This window comes from Oryctolagus cuniculus, chromosome X (genome assembly GCF_964237555.1).
Source record: "Oryctolagus cuniculus chromosome X, mOryCun1.1, whole genome shotgun sequence".
NCBI lineage: Eukaryota > Metazoa > Chordata > Mammalia > Lagomorpha > Leporidae > Oryctolagus > Oryctolagus cuniculus.
The window spans coordinates 96,066,947-96,085,388 of NC_091453.1; the positions used below are offsets into that span (position 1 = coordinate 96,066,947).

The 18,442-nt window shown below is 42.7% G+C and overlaps 1 protein-coding gene and 1 long non-coding RNA gene across 4 annotated transcripts in view; one reads left to right on the plus strand and one right to left on the minus strand.

Moving 5' to 3' along the window:
- The window catches only part of DIAPH2 (diaphanous related formin 2), a 938,294-nt gene extending 926,933 nt beyond the window's left edge, over positions 1 to 11,361 (minus strand). For 2 of the 3 annotated variants that reach the window (XM_051827762.2, XM_051827761.2), the window contains exon 1: positions 10,735 to 11,361. In XM_051827762.2, coding sequence (XP_051683722.1) covers positions 10,735 to 10,866 — 132 coding nt within the window. In that variant the 5' untranslated portion in view covers positions 10,867 to 11,361. The remainder of the gene's footprint in view (positions 1 to 10,734) is intronic. The other variant, XM_051827763.2, reaches the window with a different exon arrangement.
- LOC138847519 (uncharacterized) lies at positions 11,293 to 16,001 on the plus strand. The gene is made up of 3 exons (XR_011385364.1): positions 11,293 to 11,427; positions 12,415 to 12,503; positions 15,869 to 16,001. It is a non-coding gene; the product is annotated as an uncharacterized lncRNA (long non-coding RNA).
- The last annotated feature ends 2,441 nt before the right edge of the window (positions 16,002 to 18,442 follow it).

Consider the following 18,442-nt stretch of genomic DNA (forward strand, 5'->3'; position numbering starts at 1 on the left):
CCCAAGGACTTGGGCCATCCTCCACTGCACTCCCAGGCCACAGCAGAGAGCTGGACTGGAAGAGGAGCAACCCGGACAGAATCCGGCACCCCGACCAGGACTAGAACCCGGGGTGCCGGTGCCTTAGGTGGAAGATTAGCCTATTGAGCCACGGCGCCAGTCTTGGGACACTATATTAACAGATATTCACTTTATATTCTTTTTGCAAAATATATGACATGAAAAATTCCTATCCTAAATGAGACATTAAACCACGTGCTGTGCCTTGTTGAATTTCCTATCAGGTATGAGAATAATAAAACCCATCAAGTTTTAGATGCAGTAGCTAGCCCATGTGGGATCTCTATGTGAAAAAACAGTAAAGGTAGCCCCAGGAAGATAGTACTGTGACTGAAACATGATTTGGTAAATGGTTGAGCAGTGCCCAAACACACATAATAGCCTTGGGCTCCATCATAAAACATGTTATTAAAGTTTGAAATATAAGTGTACAGCCTATACAAGGACATGCTATGTACATAGAGAATCTTCCTAAATAGCTCCAGACACCATAATATGCTATTAAGCATTTAAGATTTTACCAGCAATTGATTTCAAAACACATAAAACAACTCTGTAGCTCCGGCCCCCCACCCGCTGAGCAAAACAAGGAGAAAATGTTAGCTGTCCAGCCCATACAATTATCATTCATCTGTCTGATTTGAGGAAAATCATCCACCTGATTGGGTAGTAAATGGTCAGTCAAGAAGTTGCAGAAATAGATTACTAGTCTAAATCTACTTGAGTCCAGAGAATTAGAGAAACTATATGCCTCTTACCTTCTAGCACAATGACAGCACTAAATTGCTGTCTGGAAAGTAGTGGTTACACAATTTCTTTAGTAAACCTGCGTTAGACTCTAGGCCATTTGCCCAACTCCATTTCTCATACTTACCCACTCCACCCATCCACAGATACGTCATCTCATTAGGGTAACCTGGTTTTCAATTTTAATCCCACAAATATCTAAATAAGGAAACCTAATAGTCCAGGGCCCTTTGTAAAGGTCTGTTCATAAAATTATACAGATTCTGTAATCTAGAGTATATCAAACTGGCTAAAACACAGCCAGATTCCTCAAGCACCAAATTGGCATTTGCTTTGAAATAAAACTAGAACTAGCAACATAAAACTTAGTTGTTGTGTGTGAGTATATCAAAGAGTTATATGAAGCCTTTATCTAGAGAACTCAAGAACATTTTTTCCGCTGTTCAACTATCTACAACATTTCCCTGGAAGAAAAATTCTTACACATAAACCCCACCCCATTTCACAAATCGCAAAATAATGAACGAGTGATTACCCAACCAGTCATTGAAGCCAAAAGGCTTAATTTGGTTTATTTTCTATGGTACAGAGTAGCTGTTCCAAGGAGTCTACACACACTTGTATAGTCAACTTTCCCAGACACTTCTACAGTATTAAAGACAAAATCAACTTAATTTGAGTTGATGCTTTATAATAGCATTTAATGTGAAGTAACTTTGAGCAAGATTTTACCATTAATTTAAAGCCATATTTATTTGACTAGTTCAGTGGCATATACATTAATTTGGCACACAATGGATTAAAAATCTATTTTAAGGCAATCGGGAATAGCTGATTATGGACTGTTAGATGACATCGAGAATATGTTAATTTTCCATAATGGGACAGAGGAATGGCACTTACATTTTTTTAAGTGAGTAATTTTTACAGGTGCACACTGAAGTAAGTAGAAGGAAAATGCATGATATCTGGGATTTGTACTAAAATCTTTCAGCAAAGAAAAAAATAAGAATGGATGAAATAAATGTCGTAAAATCCAGATAACTGTTCTAACTAGGTAATAAGTATACATGGTGGTTCATCATACAATCCTGTCTACTTGAAATTTTTTCTAAAGTTTCTCAATCTTATTAACTGCTCCATATTATAAAGTAAAAAATTTATTACTTTTAGCTCAAAAAGAGACAACCAAAGGGTAATTTAACATTCCTCACAATTTTGAGCAGATCTTTATCAAAATATGTGGCTATTTGCCACAGAACAACAAGCTTTAAAAAAAAAAATAGACTATACCCAGTCTCTTCTTCCCTGGCTGAACACCAGAATTGGCAGGTGAGTGAGTCTATGGCAACTGGGAATAATTTCTTCCTAATCACATCGTAGGTTCCTACCTATGCCTGCCTGAGTAGCTACCCAGAAGCTTATCATCTGCGCACCATTGTACAGATCCCTATCAGAAGGAAAGACTGGTGGCTAACGTGTAGGTCTGTATCTGGTAGCAATGCAGTTTACCTTCCCTAAAGCAATACAGTTAAACTGTCATTAAGCCAAAGCTTGCATAAATGGTATTTAGTAGGAATTTGGTTTTCTACATTCTTTCTTTTTTTTTTCTTTTAAGATTTCTTTATTTATTTGAAAGGCAGAGTTACAGATAAGCAGAGGCAGAGAGAGAAAGATCTTCCATCTGCTGGTTCACTCCCCAGTTGGCCACAATGGCAGAGGTGGGCTGATCCAAAGCCAGGAGCCAGGAGCTTCTTCCCAGTCTCCCACATGGGTGCAGAGGCCCAAGGACTTAGGCCTTCTACTGCTTTCCCAAGCCATAGCAGAGAGCTGGATCAGAAGCAGAGCAGCCAGGACTCAAACCGGCGCCCATATGGGATGCCAACACTATAGGCAGCAGCTTTACCTGCTATGCCACAGCACCGTCCCCCTCTATATTCTTTCACAGGAAAGATATCAATACATTTCCCTCAGGCTACCTCACACAAAGCAAGCAAGTACCAGGATCCAGTTGAGTGTCTTTTAAGCTACAACTAGAGCATATCACTTAAACTAAAGCAAATTCAGTCTGATCAGGTAAACAAGCTTAAATTAATTTATTTCTATTGCTGACATTCACACTACATATAAATGTGAAAACAGATCTCAATATTTCTTCACATGCATCAATTTTGACCTGTCTTCTAGAATGAATGCCCTCTACATGATGCCCACTTGGACATCAAATAACTTATAAGTTATTCAGCTATGACCTTAGTATCTTCAGTCTTAAGAAAAAATAAAGTATGAAACACCACAAATCTTGCAGAAGGAACTGGTCTCTTCGGCACGGCCGACTGAATACAAGAATGGGGGAAAGTTGAGTCTTTAATAATCATCCATGCAGTGCTTATGATACCCAATATTGAACCAGATATGCTGACTCATATAAATTAGCATATATTATGTATGTACTATTTTCAGAGCATCCTGTTATTTACACAGCTCTTTGAGGCCAGGTTGGAAAAGAATATGCTTTCAATTCAATGACATGTGCTACTGCCAAAGCACTTAGTACTTGGAGTGAAATCTAGGTGGATTATAATGATAATTGTTCCAAAAAAGAACAAAAGAAGAGTGAGATTGAATAACTTTCTTAGTTTCAGAATCCCTGAAGCATAATGACTCAGGGCTATAGATAACTTTTATAATAGCTTTTAAATTTATTAACTTTTTTCTAAGTCAGTTCCCTTAACATTTCAATGACTCAGTTTCCATATTTGTACAACAGCAGTAAGCTGCCTGACAAGGCAGAATGTCATAGATATCAAATGGAAGCCTTCTTAACAAAAATTTTAAATGACTCAAATTGATAAACTGGAAGAAAAGGGTAGCTTGGTTCTTAAAAATATTGGAGGGGCCAGTGCTGTGGCATTGCGGGTAAAGCCACTGCCTGCAGTGCCAGCATCCCATATGGGCGTTGGTTCGAGTCCTGGCTGCTTCCCCTTCCAGTCCAGCTCTCTGCTGTGACCTGGGAAAGTAGTAGATGATGTTCCAAGTCCTTGGGCCCTTGCACATGCTTGGGAGACCCGGAAGAAGCTCCTGGTTCCTGGCTTTGGATTAGCCCAGTTATAGCCGTTGTGGCCGTTATAAGAGTGAACCAGCAGATGGAAGACTTTCTCTCTCTCTCTCTCTCTCTCTGCCCCTCTGTAACTCTGCCTTTCAGATAAACAAATAAATCTTAAAAAAAAAAAAAGACCAAGAAGCTTGGTTGTAAAACAAAAAAAAGTAGAAAAAAGTTAAATGTACATGTTATATTCATTCAGTAGAATTACTAGTAAAAGAGAATATATCATCACTCAGATGGATGAATGCACCGAGGAGAGAATAGGCACTCAATCAGCGGCCAGTGTTATGGCCTAGCAGGTAGGGCCACTGCCTGCAGTGCCAGCATCCCATGTGGGTATGTCCTGGCTGCTCCACTTCCAATACAGCTCTCTGCTGTAGCCTGGGAGAAAGGTAGAAGATGGCCAGGGACCTTGGGCCCCAGCACCCATGTGGGGGATCCGGAGGAGTCTCCTTGCTCCTGGCTTTGGATCAGCAAAGCTCCAGCCATTGCAGCTGGTTAGGGAGTGAACAGTGGATGGAGGAGCATGCTGTCTCTCTCTCTCTCTCTCTGCCTCTCCTTCTCTCTCTGTGTAACTCCAACTTTCAAATAAATAGGTAAATCTTAAAAAAAAAAAAAAACTAAGCTACTCTTAAAAAAAATGAATCAATCAACATATAACCATATTCCTTACTTCACACAATATTGTTACAGCTATAGATTGCAGGGAAGCCATTAGACGGGTTCAACCACAATCACACTTGATCCAGGTAAATTCTCTATTTTGATAATATAGAATTTCGCAAAAATTTTCTCATTCATTACTATATTTCATCTAAACCACTGTGTGTAACAACTCAGGTAGCTTTAACTACAACTAATAGAAATTAATCAAAGGACTCAAACTTCTGGTGTTAAATACTCATCAGAGATTAGGAGCAAATAAAAGATAGAAGGAACAGGCACCAGAACCCAAGTCCCTCAGCTCTCCAATCCATGTTCTTTGGCCAATAAGCTGAAGTCACCTATTCATAACAGTGAAATGTTACTTGGCTCATCCATTTTGGTATTGTTTCTATGCATGGAAGTTCCTGCCCTGATATCCCAAGAATTCAAACAAACAAGAGGAACAGGTGACTTCTCATGGCCCTGAAGAAGCTTTCTGATTTTCAGAAGTAGAGAAAAGACACAGAGGGATGTATAGATAGGTCATTTGAAGGAATCTATCTACACTAAGAAAAGATATGACACATCAAAGTAAATATTTTAAAAGCCTATTTCCAACAATAAATGCTCTTGGAATGCCTGGTCCATAGGGGGAAAAAAAAAACTCCAGCTAATAATTCATTTACTGAGTTGTGGACCTAAGCACTAGCCTGCCAGGTTTTCAAGAATAAGCACAAACTGGGACTCTTGCCCAGAAGCACTTTAAAATCTCTGTAGAGACAAGATCAGTATATGATGTTATAACTCAAAATAGTTGAGTTCAGAAGAAGGAAGAGTATGCTGAGGTAGTCAGTGAAGCTTTAGTGGAAGAAAGAACACTGAGGTATGAGCTAGGCTGTCAAGACAGGGGTGAGATTTCTCAGAGAAACAAGGTGGAACATTCAGATTTGGTGAGGAGGTGCAGGGTATGTGGCAGGAAAGAAAGACAATAGAGGTAGCAGGAGGAAACTGAGGCACATAGTGCTGTACCTAATAAACTGAGAAACTGGTAATGGATGAGTAGATGAGCTGAATTGGAATCCAAGTCTCTATGTCTAAACATTAAGCACTTCTACACTACTCTGCTACTCCTAACTGGTCTTCCTGCCTCCCGCCTGGCACCTTTCTCCAAGAAATATTCCACAGTTCTGTGGTTCTTTCTGAAACACAAATCTAGTCAGGTAACATTTCCATTTTTAGTCTCTTCAATGAGTTACTCTGATTTCCAGAAAGAAGTACAAACTCTAATGTGGCACATAAAAGTGTACTACGATCTAGACCCAGTCTCTTTTCTAGCAGGTACACCATATATACATACAGGGACTTCCAAAAGTTTATGAAAAATGGAATTAAAAGATAGCTTTATTTTGGTAGAAAGCATTTTGAAATCCATGCATTTTTTTCATAATCTATATTTTACATGAATTTTTTGAATATCCCTCATACCTTTTATTTCAGCCCCAAACACATCTACCTGATCTTTTTTTTTTTTTTTGAAAATTTTAATTATTTTATTTGAGAGTTAGACTTACAGACAGTGAGAGGGACAGACAGAAAGGTCTTCCTTCCTCTGGTTTACTCCCCAAATGGCCACAATGGCCGGAACTGTGCTGATCCAAAGCTAGGAGCCAGGTGCCTCTTCCCGGTCTCCCATGAGGATGCAGAGGCCCAAGGACTTGGGCCATCTTCTACTGCTTTCCCAGGCCATAGCAGAGAGCTGGACTGGAAGTGGAACAGCCGGGACTAGATGGGATGCCAGCGCCACAGGCGAAGGATTAACCTACTGTGCCACAGCGCAGGGCCCATCTACCTGATCTTAATTAGGCATGATCCCATATCTATCTACCTTTGTATACAAATGTGTTTTCCTCCCCTCCAATTAAAGCCCTATTCTTCAAGTTTCAGTTCCAATGTCAACAACTATGATAAGCCTTTCCTTACCATGCTCAAGCATCCAAGTCAATTTCAATGCCTATGATTTAATAGATCCCTCTTCTGAATATTCCTGCAGTAAACTATCACATTGTTTTTAATCATTAATTAACTTCTCTGTCTCACTAGACTATGAGCATCTTTATATCTCCAATCCTTGGAATAGTGGCTACACATAGTAAGTTGTCAGTAAAAGTGTGATGCATAAGTGCAGTAACTTCCCATGTTTTATTCAAAATAAAGACATTTATTATGTTATAAAAAAATTACCAAACAGGAATTAATATCATAACCAGAAAATTAACTTGTGTCAAGTTACTAATTTGACTCTACTCTAAAAATCTAAAGGCTTTAGATATTATACACAAATATAAATTACAAAAGCAAAAACATCAAATGTTATCAAGCCACTCTATACCATCGTGTGTGTGTGTGTGTGTGTGTGTGTGTGTGTGTCGTAGTGTTAGTTTTACCTTAACACTGATCTCTCTTAACGGTTAAGTCACTGTCTTAAATATGTGGAATTGAGTATGTACCTCCTTCATAACACTTCTGTGGCTCTAACACTCGATTTTACAAAATACACTCCTTAGTTGACATAAAATTACTAATTACACTAAGATCCATGCTGTATGATGGCATGCTACAATCTGATCCTAACCAGTTACATAAAATCCTAAACTCTACTATCAATGCATTATTCAAAATGTATTGAGTCCAGAACACGACTGCCTCCCTTAAAAACAATAAAAATAAAGGCTCATTATAAAGTTGTTTATATGAAGAAAACTGAAGTGAATTCTACTAAATGTTGATTTGATTTAAACAGATGTCATGACAGTCCAGACATGCCACTCTGAAAATTTTTCACTAATACCCATAAAAAGGTGAGGATATAAATGAAAAGAGATCCTCTCTATAGAAAAATGTCTTCCACCTCCAGTCTTCCAGAACCATGAGGACCTAGAGGTAAACAACTGAATCACAAGCCTTATACGTTAAGCACCCACTATAAGACAACTGAGTTAATTTTTCTACCTAGAAAAACTAAAGCAGAAACTTTAGTCTCAGCTAACACTGGGTAAACATTGTGTAGTTAATTTCTTTTTACTCCCAGAGGAATTGCCTTCACTTCCAATAACCCTTGTGGTCACTGTGATTCCCCTCTCCCTTCATCACACAACTCCCTCCTCTCCACTACCTTACAGAGTGGAATCAACTGCTGTTTCCTTTACTATCTTTCATAATGCAATAGTTCTTATCCTTCTACAGGTGATGGATGCCTTTAAGACACTGATAAAGCGCTGCCGCTGTGGTGTGACAGGTAAAGCCGCCACCTGCAGTGCCCGCATCCCATATGGGCACCGCCACTTCAAGTCCTGGCTGCTCCACTTCTGATCCAGCTCTCTGCTATGGCCTGGGAAAGCAGTAGAAGATGGCCCAAGTCCTTGAGCCCCTGCAACTGCATGGGAGACCCGGAGGAAGCTCCTGGCTGCAGATCAGTGCGGCTCCAGCCGTTGCAGTGATCTGGGGAGTGAACCAGCAGATGGAAGACCCCTCCCTCCCTCCCTTCCTCCCTCTCTGCCTCTCCGCCTCTGCCTCTGCCTCTCTGGAACTCTGCCTCTCAAATAAATAAAATCTTTAAAATAAAAAAAAACTGATAAAAGTTATGTGGATCAGAAAAATGAACATACCCACATATACTCATTTCATACAATTAAGAGTTTAAAAACCCCAAATCTAGCTGATGGAAGATCTCTCTGTCCCTCCCTCCCTCTACTTTTTATATAAAAATAAAATTTTAAAGAGAACTCATATCCTCTCAATCACCTACACAAAAAATTCCTATTTTCATAAAGATTCTCTTTTATAATTCCATACCACAACTTCTTTACACACACACACACACACACAAAGAATAATTACCATGACTGTTAACATAATACTCAACATACTAAAAATTAGCCTAGGTAAAGCTTTATCTTACTTCTCAAACTTTAAAGATCCAAGACGAACTCTGTCCTAAAAAGTTTACCAAGTCTTACTGATATAGTCAACTTGCTTGCCTTAAAATGTGTTGCAATGGCTTCCTAAATCTGTTATTATCAACACTAACACATCTGCTTATAAAATTACATAAGGCTCAAATATTATGTTGAGCAAAACAGAAAAACCATGTTGTTCTTATCAAATGCTCAGATTCAAATGTCTTCTAATATAACAAGCTATGTTCAACATGGAACAGAGAAGTTAGCTAGGATCTGTAAGTGATACTATCTTATAACTATCCAGTTACCTTGTCAAAGCAAGTAAAACATAAAAGATGCAACAGGACAAATGGCCACAGGGAAGGGAAGAATTTAATCAAGGTGTTATTACTAACAGAGATAAACGCTTTTTCTGGAGAGCGTACTTCTTAAGTGGGACATTCTTGCTAGATTTGCTAAACGATTCATGGAAACTTTCAGTTAATTTTCATTTTTACTTAAACTTTGAATCACTGACTAAACCACAGTTTTGTACTGGATCCAAGAAGAAAAGGAAATACAATCACTCTTTCACCACAAACTGATAAATTTCAAAATCACACCACCAGAATTTTAAAATATGTTAAACTCTGGTGAGACACTCATAAAACTCAAGTTTTATGCAGTGCAAGCACCCGTTCAACCCATTAACCCTCTGCCAGTATAGACAAGTCACAAAGAGCCCATGACTCAGTTTCTTTATTTCTAAAGTCTAGGATAACAGGACACATCAAGTTGGCAAGTTCTCAATTTGCCTCAAGTTAGGGTGTAATTGATGAAACGTTAAACTAGGACATTTTTAATCTATCTTACAAGGTCCCTTGCCACATAATGGAAGACCGCATATTTCTTAAAGTGACAGTACTTTGATCACTGTTTTCCAACATAAACAGTCCATAATTGAAAGGTAAATGGAAAACGAAGACAACAATCCTATGGCCAGAAACCATAGGAAACAACTTTTGACATATAAGGGCACTTCAAAAATATGTGGAAAAATGGAATTAAAAGATAAATCTACCTTGGTGCAAAAAAAAAAAAAAAAAAAACTGAACTCTATGCATAGTTTTTGCATAACACACGTTTTCTATGAACTCTTTGAAAACCCCCTCATATGTCACCATGTCCTTCATAATCAAGTTGCTGGTGAAAAGTGAAATCTAGACATGCAACATGTGGCTCGTGCTTCGGCTCAAGACTAACAATCTTCAGTTCCAAGGAGTATTTGCTGAGTTCGTGCAAGAGAACCATTGGCCCTCATATCACTCAAATTAGAAAGTTTACAAAAAAAAAAAAAAAAAAAAAGAGGAACCCTTGTAACTGTCGCGCTGAGGAAACTCCAGTATTTCCCAATGCTATAGCAGGCCCCATCGATTTCATTCCCCCTGCACACTCAGTGGCAGGAAATGGACCCCTGCCACTGGTTCACACTGTCAGCAGGGTGAGCCTTGCAGTTTGCCTACTGCTTTTGAACGTTTTTAATCAGCGAAGTGGAAGGACCGTGCGACTATGCCTATCACACTCACAGGACAGTCGGTGGTACCTCCCCAGGCTCCAAACTCCCACGCGTCCCCCCCCCCCCCCACACACACACACTCCCAAAGAAATGTTTCTTAAGAGAGCACATGGAGAGAGGCGAGGCGGGGGAAACGCACGTAGGCGCCTCTTCCTTAGGCTTCTGGTAAAGTAGAAAGACTGGGGGCCTACGCTGTGTTTCCCTTGATTTACCAGGCTGTGGGTGGGCTCCCAAGTTTGTGGACTGAAGAGGAGGGAGGATCCCCTAGCCCAGACCCTAAGTGTTAGGAGCAACAGCAACTGACAAGAGGCGGGAGGGAAATGGAATGGCGCAAAGAGGGTTCCTGCCCACAAGTTGGACAAACAGCCGCCCTACCCCGCTACTCGGGATCTCCCCAAGTTGGGGTGGGGCCTTTCTCCTTCCCGCACTGCCTCCGGGGCTGACCAGAGCGAGAAATGGGTTAAGTGAAGAAGGGGGTGCTCTTCCGCCCCCGCGCCGACTCCGCGCCTCGGCGTGGCCACTCCTTTAGCGGCTCCCCGAGTTGCACAGCGAGGTCGCGGTCACACTTGGGAAGGGGCCCCGGGTCCCCCCGTGCTCAACGGCAGGAGGAGTCCGGGGCTCTCCCAGTCCCCAAGGCCGGCGGGGGCTGCGGGAGCACTCACCAATTTGGGTTTGTTTTTCGTTTCCTCTTCGTTGGCGGCCCGGTTGCCCGTGCTCCGCTTGTTGCTCCGGGCCCCGCCGGCTTCCTCGCTGCCGCCTACCGCTCCCGACGCCGACGCCCCGGGCTGCTCCATCTTTCTCCGGCCCTGTCACCTGTGCCCTGTCACCCCCTCCTCTCCCCAACTGCGGAAGCCCCTCGGGGCGCTCGCGCTGCCCCGCGCCGATTGGGTAGCACCTCTTCCCGAGAGGTTGTGCGGCTGCTCAGGGAGCTGCCGAGTTCAGGCCCCCGGGGCTTCGGCTCCCAGGCACCCCAGACGCAACCACGCCGCGGCCGCCACTACTGGGCGCTGGGGCCAGCCCTGCCCCTAAGCAGCTGCAATACCACGGTCGCCGCCGCCGCCGCCGCCCTCAGGGCGGTGTTTAGCACGGAGGGAACGTGGGTGCCTATCTCTTTAAGAGGGCCTCACCACACGTGATTCATCAAAGTGCCCGCAGTCGGCCGCCCGGGCGGGCGCCTAAAGCTGCTTCCTAGTCGTACTCGCCTTGGAGTGGCCCCCGCTACTGAGCATGCCCGGCGCGGCGACCGGCGCCTAACAGAAGACTCTCAGCCGCCGTGAAGCACTGATTTCACTTCCTACTAGCCTCGCGTGCAATGGGAGGGAACTCAAGAAAGAGAGGGGTAGCCCATTTTAGAGGTGGGGAAACTGAGACTCAGGAAAACTAGGGTTGAGTTTCACTGGCGACTGGAGTCTCAGCTTTCCACTAGTGTAGGCCGAAGTACCTTGCCTAGCAGAGGCCTCTCCAGGGGTGTGGTCTGGCTATATCCTGTGGGAAGGTTTAATTAGCAAGGCAACTGGCACCCCATAGCAAAACCACGGGGAGCGCTGATTAATTGCCTAGACAGACTGTATGGGTCAAAGTGGAAAGAGTGGGTGCTTGCTGTTGCCATGATTGCGTGGTGACTGAAGAAATACAGTCGTTCCTTTATTCCCATGCTGCCTGGTAGCTAAAGCAGCGGGCACCCTTTCGTTAATCCCTAAGGAGTTATTAAGCTCTTTAACCAAAGCACCTAACTGGAGCTAACAGTTGGACTGAGTGCTATCTCCACTTTCCCGAACTAGTTTAGGTTGCGGATTGTTGTGGGGGCTGAATAAGATCATGTGTGCCAAAGCTTTATTTAAAATATAAGTCCCTTGACAAATGCTTGGTGTTTTTATGCTGCAGCAGTAGGGCCCTGAATGCATAGTTTTAGTCCTTGAGGTGCACCTAGTATTTTGGCCTCAGGAAGAGGCATACTATTTTAGAGCTCTTCCATCCTATTTAAACGGGGCCCCTTAAAAACAAAAGTTCCACACTGAGAACCTGAGAGGGTCAGGGCAGGACTTGAATGAACCATCAGCAAAGAATAAAAGCGCACATGCTGGAGAAGCTGGCTGCGTTGTAAATTTAGATGCTGAGTCTATCGACATGCCTACATGCCTGTTATGGAAGGTATCTTCAGGCTGTGACTCCTTTTCCTCTGCAGCCTAAATTTACTGTGCGTTAGGAAAAAAAAATCTGCTCATTATACGGATTTGCTGCGGTGACTCAGTTGGACAGCAGAGTGAACAGAACATTAGATATGGAAAACAGTTTTAATCCCAGTTTTGTCAAAGTCCTTAATTGTCTTCTCAATCATGCAGGTGTGCATTCTCCTACGGAGATAAACTACCCGAGGACAGCAGAGAAGGGGAATACTTGCTTCCAGACAGGGTAGACAAGGAGCCCCAAGGTAACTTTTCACTGTTGAAGTTCCTGTTTGACTTAAAGTTTGATGTATATTTTAGACTCGGCTCACTACACATACACACGGTTTATATACATGTCTCCCTTCCTGAAATACTGAGTAAAAATGGATGCTGCAGAAGACATGACCTATTTATCCAGTGGCTTCATGTAATGGCTATTTGACAGAAGGAGGTGTGGGCCATTGTGGGGGCGCTCTCCAAGCTCAAACATTGCTTTATGATATACTTCATAGACATTTCTGGAGCACTTTAGAATATACCATATGACACACAGAGGACTGTCGTATCCTCAGGTTAGGCTTAGCTACATTTGGCGTCCAACTTGAGGTAAATAAAGACCAGTCATCTTTTCTGCAAAAAATGAAAATATTTGGTCCTGATAAGACCTACATTTGACTATATTATGGCTGTTTCAGCCTGTGTCTTAATTCTTGATGTTTGCTTTTCAGCATTTGGCTCCAGTTAATGCAAACAGTAGTTAAAAACAAACAAACCAAAACCCTTTCGTCTTCAGGCATCAGGGTCATTGGCCGTTTTTTGGAAGCTAATAGAGCCACTGTCCTCCACCAAGGACACTTTGTCCACTGATAATAAACCAAGCACCTTTTGGCTTATCTCACTGCACCTACTTTACTTTTTACCTTCCTGGAACACCCAAATAGGCTGGTGGATGAAGAAGCATCTGTTCTCTGATGCTGAAGAAAGAAAGAGGCTATCCCCATCAGCTGGAGTATCAAAAACATACTTTAGACCCACTGACCTTGCAGGCTCTCCCTCTGGCCTCTTACAAGTATAGCACCCAATCAGAATTTTAAAGCTAGCTCTGGCAGAAATAAAAATAAAAAGCTGCTAGGTTCTATCTTCATACTGAGCTGGAAGTTTCTGGTGATCTTTATTGTATCCCTCTGGCTTTCTGCATCTTCCGTCTGCAACGTATGCTCATCTAAACAATTGGGGTCATTCATAGGTAAATGGAAAGAAACATTTTATTTATTTACTTAAAGATTTATTAATTTATTTGAAAGTCAAAGTTACACAGAGAGGGCCGGCGCCGCGGCTCACTAGGCTAATCCTCCGCCTAGCAGCGCCGGCACACCGGGTTCTAGTCCCGGTTGGGGCGCCGGATTCTGTCCCGGTTGCCCCTCTTCCAGGCCAGCTCTCTGCTGTGGCCAGGGAGTGCAGTGGAGGATGGCCCAGGTGCTTGGGCCCTGCACCCCATGGGAGACCAGGAAAAGCACCTGGCTCCTGGCTCCTGCCATCGGATCAGCGCGGTGCGCCGGCCGCAGCGCGCCGGCCGCAGTGGCCATTGGAGGGTGAACCAACGGCAAAAGGAAGACCTTTCTCTCTGTCTCTCTCTCTCACTGTACACTCTGCCTGTTTAAAAAAAAAAAAGTTACACAGAGAGAGGAGAGGCAGAAACAGAGAGAGGTCTTACATCCGATGGTTCACTCCCCAATTGCCTGCAATGGTTGGAGCTGCGCCGATCTAAAGCCAGGAGCAAGGATCTTCTTCCCGGTATCCCACGCAGGTGCAAGGGCCCAAGGACTTGGGCCATAGCAGAGAGCTGGATCAGAAGTGGAGCAGCTGGGACTCAAACCAGCACCCATATGGGATGATAGAGCTTCAGGCCAGGGCGTTAACCCACTGTGCCACAGCACCGGCCCTGGAAACGTTTATTTTAAAAAATGAGAAATAACCGGTTCTAGCACCACAGCAGAATTAAAGGATGCCTGGAGGCTGGCACTGTGGCTTAGTGGGTAAAGCCGCCACCTGCAGTGCCTGCATCCCATGTGGGTGCCGGTTCGAGTCCTGCCTGCTCCACTTCCTATCCTGTTCTCTGCTATGGCCTGGGAAAGCAGTCAAAGATGGCCCAAGTCCTTGGGCCCCTGCACCCACGTGGGAGACCCACGGTAAGCTTCTGGCTCCTGGCTTTGGATCAGCCCAGCTCCAGCCATTGCAGCCATTTGGAGAGTGAATCAGTGGATGAAAGACACCTCTCTTTCGCTTGCTCGCTCGCTCGCGCTCTCTCTCTGCCTCTGCCTCTGTAACTCTGCCTTTCAAATAAATTAATAAATAAAGCTTTAAGAAATAAAATAAAGGGTGCCTACAAATATTTATTAAACATATATTATGTAGCCGCCACAAAACTAGATGTTGCAGAAGTTTAAAAAGAGTGCCAGACGTTCTGCTATAAAGGCAGATGACAGCCTAGAGAATCTTCTGTAAAAATTGCATACCTAAAATAAAAGGGCATATAGGAAAAGTAGTGTTAGGGAAGTCACTTAAATGCAATACAACTTTGTAATCAGAACATCAGTGAAAACAATAACCATCCTAATAAAACACTCAAGCAGTTAAATCTCCACTGGCATTTGCACCCAGTAACACAGTCCTCAATGCTTGCCAGCTGTCATGCTTCCTCCTTCCTGATTTGGGTCCCCAAGGGCATTCACATTTTTTTTAGACGCCATTTTCACCAAAATTAAAAATCCAATTGAAGAATAGGCAACCTTGTAGAACCATGCATTGAAAGGTCTTCACAGCTGCACAAGATAGTTGAATGTTGTTGAAAACTTACAAGTTAACCACTAAACCAGTCACTAAAGGCAATCTTGTGCAGGATTCTTCACTTTTCCTTAGTCTTCATATACTACTATTTGTGAGGAAGTTTGCTGCTGATCACCACAAGTCTAAAGTAAGAAAATCCACACATGAATCATCTGGACTTCTACATTATTTTGACATCATTCTGTATTTACCAATAGCTAAAGTGTTATTTGTGGTACACAAATGCTTGTAATGGAACAGACTATAAAAGGTAGAAGCCCTGCTATTATTAGACCTAAAATTGACCTGAGAAAACAAAATCCTGAAACAGTACAAGGAAATTAGCTGCCTCTTTCAGAGATACAGACTCTAACTCCAGCATAACATGGGAGAGGGGTGAGATCAGTTGAAACTGAAATAGATGAAGTTTTCAAGGAGTTAAGACTTGAGGTGCTGAGCTATGAAGCAGAAATGAAACTTGAATGGGCAAAGCAAAGAAAGGAAGTAAGGAAAGGCAGCGTGTGGAACGCTCTACAAACAATACTGACCAGTAATGGTGAGAGGCCAACGGGGCTCGACTAGAATCATGAGAACACAGATGTTGAATAATAGTAGGAAATGTGGTTATCCCTATAGCATTTTCCCAGTATGTAAACAGATTTGAATGTAAGATAGAGTGGTAATAACTGATAAAGATCTTTAACAGGAACACTATAAAAAAAGAAATGTTTCAAGGAGCTGCTATGACAGTGATATGCAGAATAACTCTGAGCGCTGATTTTCACACTTCTATTTCCTTTAGTACAGGAATGTTTTCTCTACACAAAACTGTTCACAGAACCTCAGTATATACTACAGTTGCAGATTGAGCTGATGTGTTTGAAGTTACTGTGGGAGTCAAGACATGCTCATGTCCACTTGGCTTCTCTCTCATCCTCTGAGGCGACCCTTTGAGGCGCCACTGCTGAACTCTAGCTGAAACTAGATAAAATCTTGCCAGATAGCGTCATGAGGATTGAAACTGGAGGAGCCCCAGAGGAAATGAAGAGAAATAAATGAATCCAAGAGATGTTTAAAAGGAACAAACTATTCCTGTCCACAATTAGATCCAGAAAACAACAGGAGAAGAAAGAGTAAACAAGAATTACTAAAATGTTGGCACAAGGAAAGTAAAGACGACTGGGAAAGTGGGAGCTGGCATCTCAACAGGTGCATGTCACTGGCATTCAGCGCCAGATCGAGAAGCTTGGTACCCAGAAACACAAGACACTAATTAGGGCAGCAAAGGAACGCTAAGACGGTCCCTGTGGTCACTAACAGGAAGAGAATGGACAGGCTGGTAAAGCATAAGGGGAGACTAACCGTAAGCAGTGAACAGGCAAGCATCCAGACGCTGGCAGCCCAGCAGTAGATATCCTGGCGGGCAGACAGAAAATAGAATCCAGAAAATCTGGTGGCAGGCACTAGGCAGAAGTTGAATCAAGCACTATGGAGCAGGAATCCAGTCACAGGGCTGGGATTAAGAAACAAATTAGCGATCCCTTTAGAGATCTGGCAAGACACTGCTGAACAAGGCAAAACACCTGTCCTAAAGGAACCTGGAAATCAAATGAAGTCAAGGAAAGAGTCAGGCGCAGGCTAATAAAAACTGGTACCCAAGATATATGATTACTTCAACAGGTCTATGAGATGAGAGCAGCAGTAGGTTCACCTGATACAAATCCAAACTACTGAAATACTGTTTAAATCCTCTCTGATTAGAAGCAGGATTTCTCAGTGGAGGAAAAGAGGGCAAGAAGAAAACGTCTGGAAACAGTCATCATCAGTAACGGTCATTTACCTGGAGGTAAAGGTTAATGGGTTCAGGTGTGATGATTATAAGGTTCAGAAGCAGGAGCTAGAAGCAAAGCCGCACAATCCGAGACAACAGTGCTAATTTCTCTTCTAGGGGAAAATGTCAAGCCAATAAGAGACCTGGAGTGCCCAGATTGGTGCCCTCTGTAGTTTTATACAGTATGCTGAAAACCAACCCTTTGGAATTTTCTCTGGAAAATCTGCTTCTAACAAAGAACAGGCTTCCCTGTTTTGCATTAACCAAAGCCTCAAAGCAACGTTCAAGAGTGGCTTGAAGGAACATGTATGGGAATTGTCCAATCTATAAGACATAGGTACAGTAAAGAACAGTAGGAAAACTTTGAATTTGCTTGCTATTATGTGGCTCAGAGAAACATGATAGTATTCATAGGGATGCTAATTTTTATGAAGTTTTAAACTTTAAAAAAATCAGCATAAGCAGTCTCTTGAAGATGAACATAGTTTAAAAACAGGACTAAAACTATGCAGTTAAAAGCGATTATCTCATTTTGTGGTTTATGTTTATTCTCTGACCTTTTCAAAATATTAATTACATGAAAATTAAGGAGTACATGTTTAAGATCTGTAAATAAAAGAAACATGTTTTCATTGTGTGGGGAAGCCTAAAAACAGGCTTATTTGTGTCATATATTCTATATCAATTTTAGTTGCTTTATTGAGATACAATGCACATATCATACAATCCATTCTTTTAAATTATCTTATTCAGTGGATTTTAGTATATTCACATAACTATGCAACTAGCACACAATTTTAGAATGTTTCCATCACCCAAAAAGAAACTCTTGATTCCTTAATGATCAACTCCCCCAAGTCCTCCCAAACCACACCTGTTAGGCCAAAACAACCACTGATTTACTATATGTCTCTATAGATTTGCCTATTCTAGACATTTTGTATAAATGGAATCAATAGTTGGGCTTTTGTGATTGATTTCTTTCACTGAAAGTATTTTCTTGGTTTTTTTTTAATTATTTATTTGAAAGGAAGAGTAAGAGAGAGAACTTCATCTGATGATTAACTCCCCTGAATGGCTACAATGGCTGGGGTTGGGCCAGGCCCAAGCCAGGAGCCTGGAACTCCAACCAGGTCTCCCATGTGGGTGGCAGGGGCCCAACTACTTGGGCCATCTTCTCCTGCCATCCCAGGCACATTGGCTGAATCAAAAGTGGAGCAGGCCGGCACCATGGCTCACTTGGTTAATCCTCCACCTGCGGCACCAGCATCCCATATGGGCACCGGGTTCTAGTCCCAGTTGCTCCTCTTCCAGTCCAGCTCTCTGCTGTGGCCCGGAGAGCAGTGGAGGATGGCCCAAGTGCTTGGGCCCTGCACCCGAATGGGAGACCAGGAGGAAGCACCTGGCTCCTGGCTTCAGTTCGGCACAGCTCCAGCCGTTGTGGCCATTTGGAGAGTAAACCAACAGAATGAAGACCTTTCTCTCTATCTCTCTCACTGTCTATAACTCTACCTGTCAAATAAATTAAAAAAAAGTGGAGCAGCC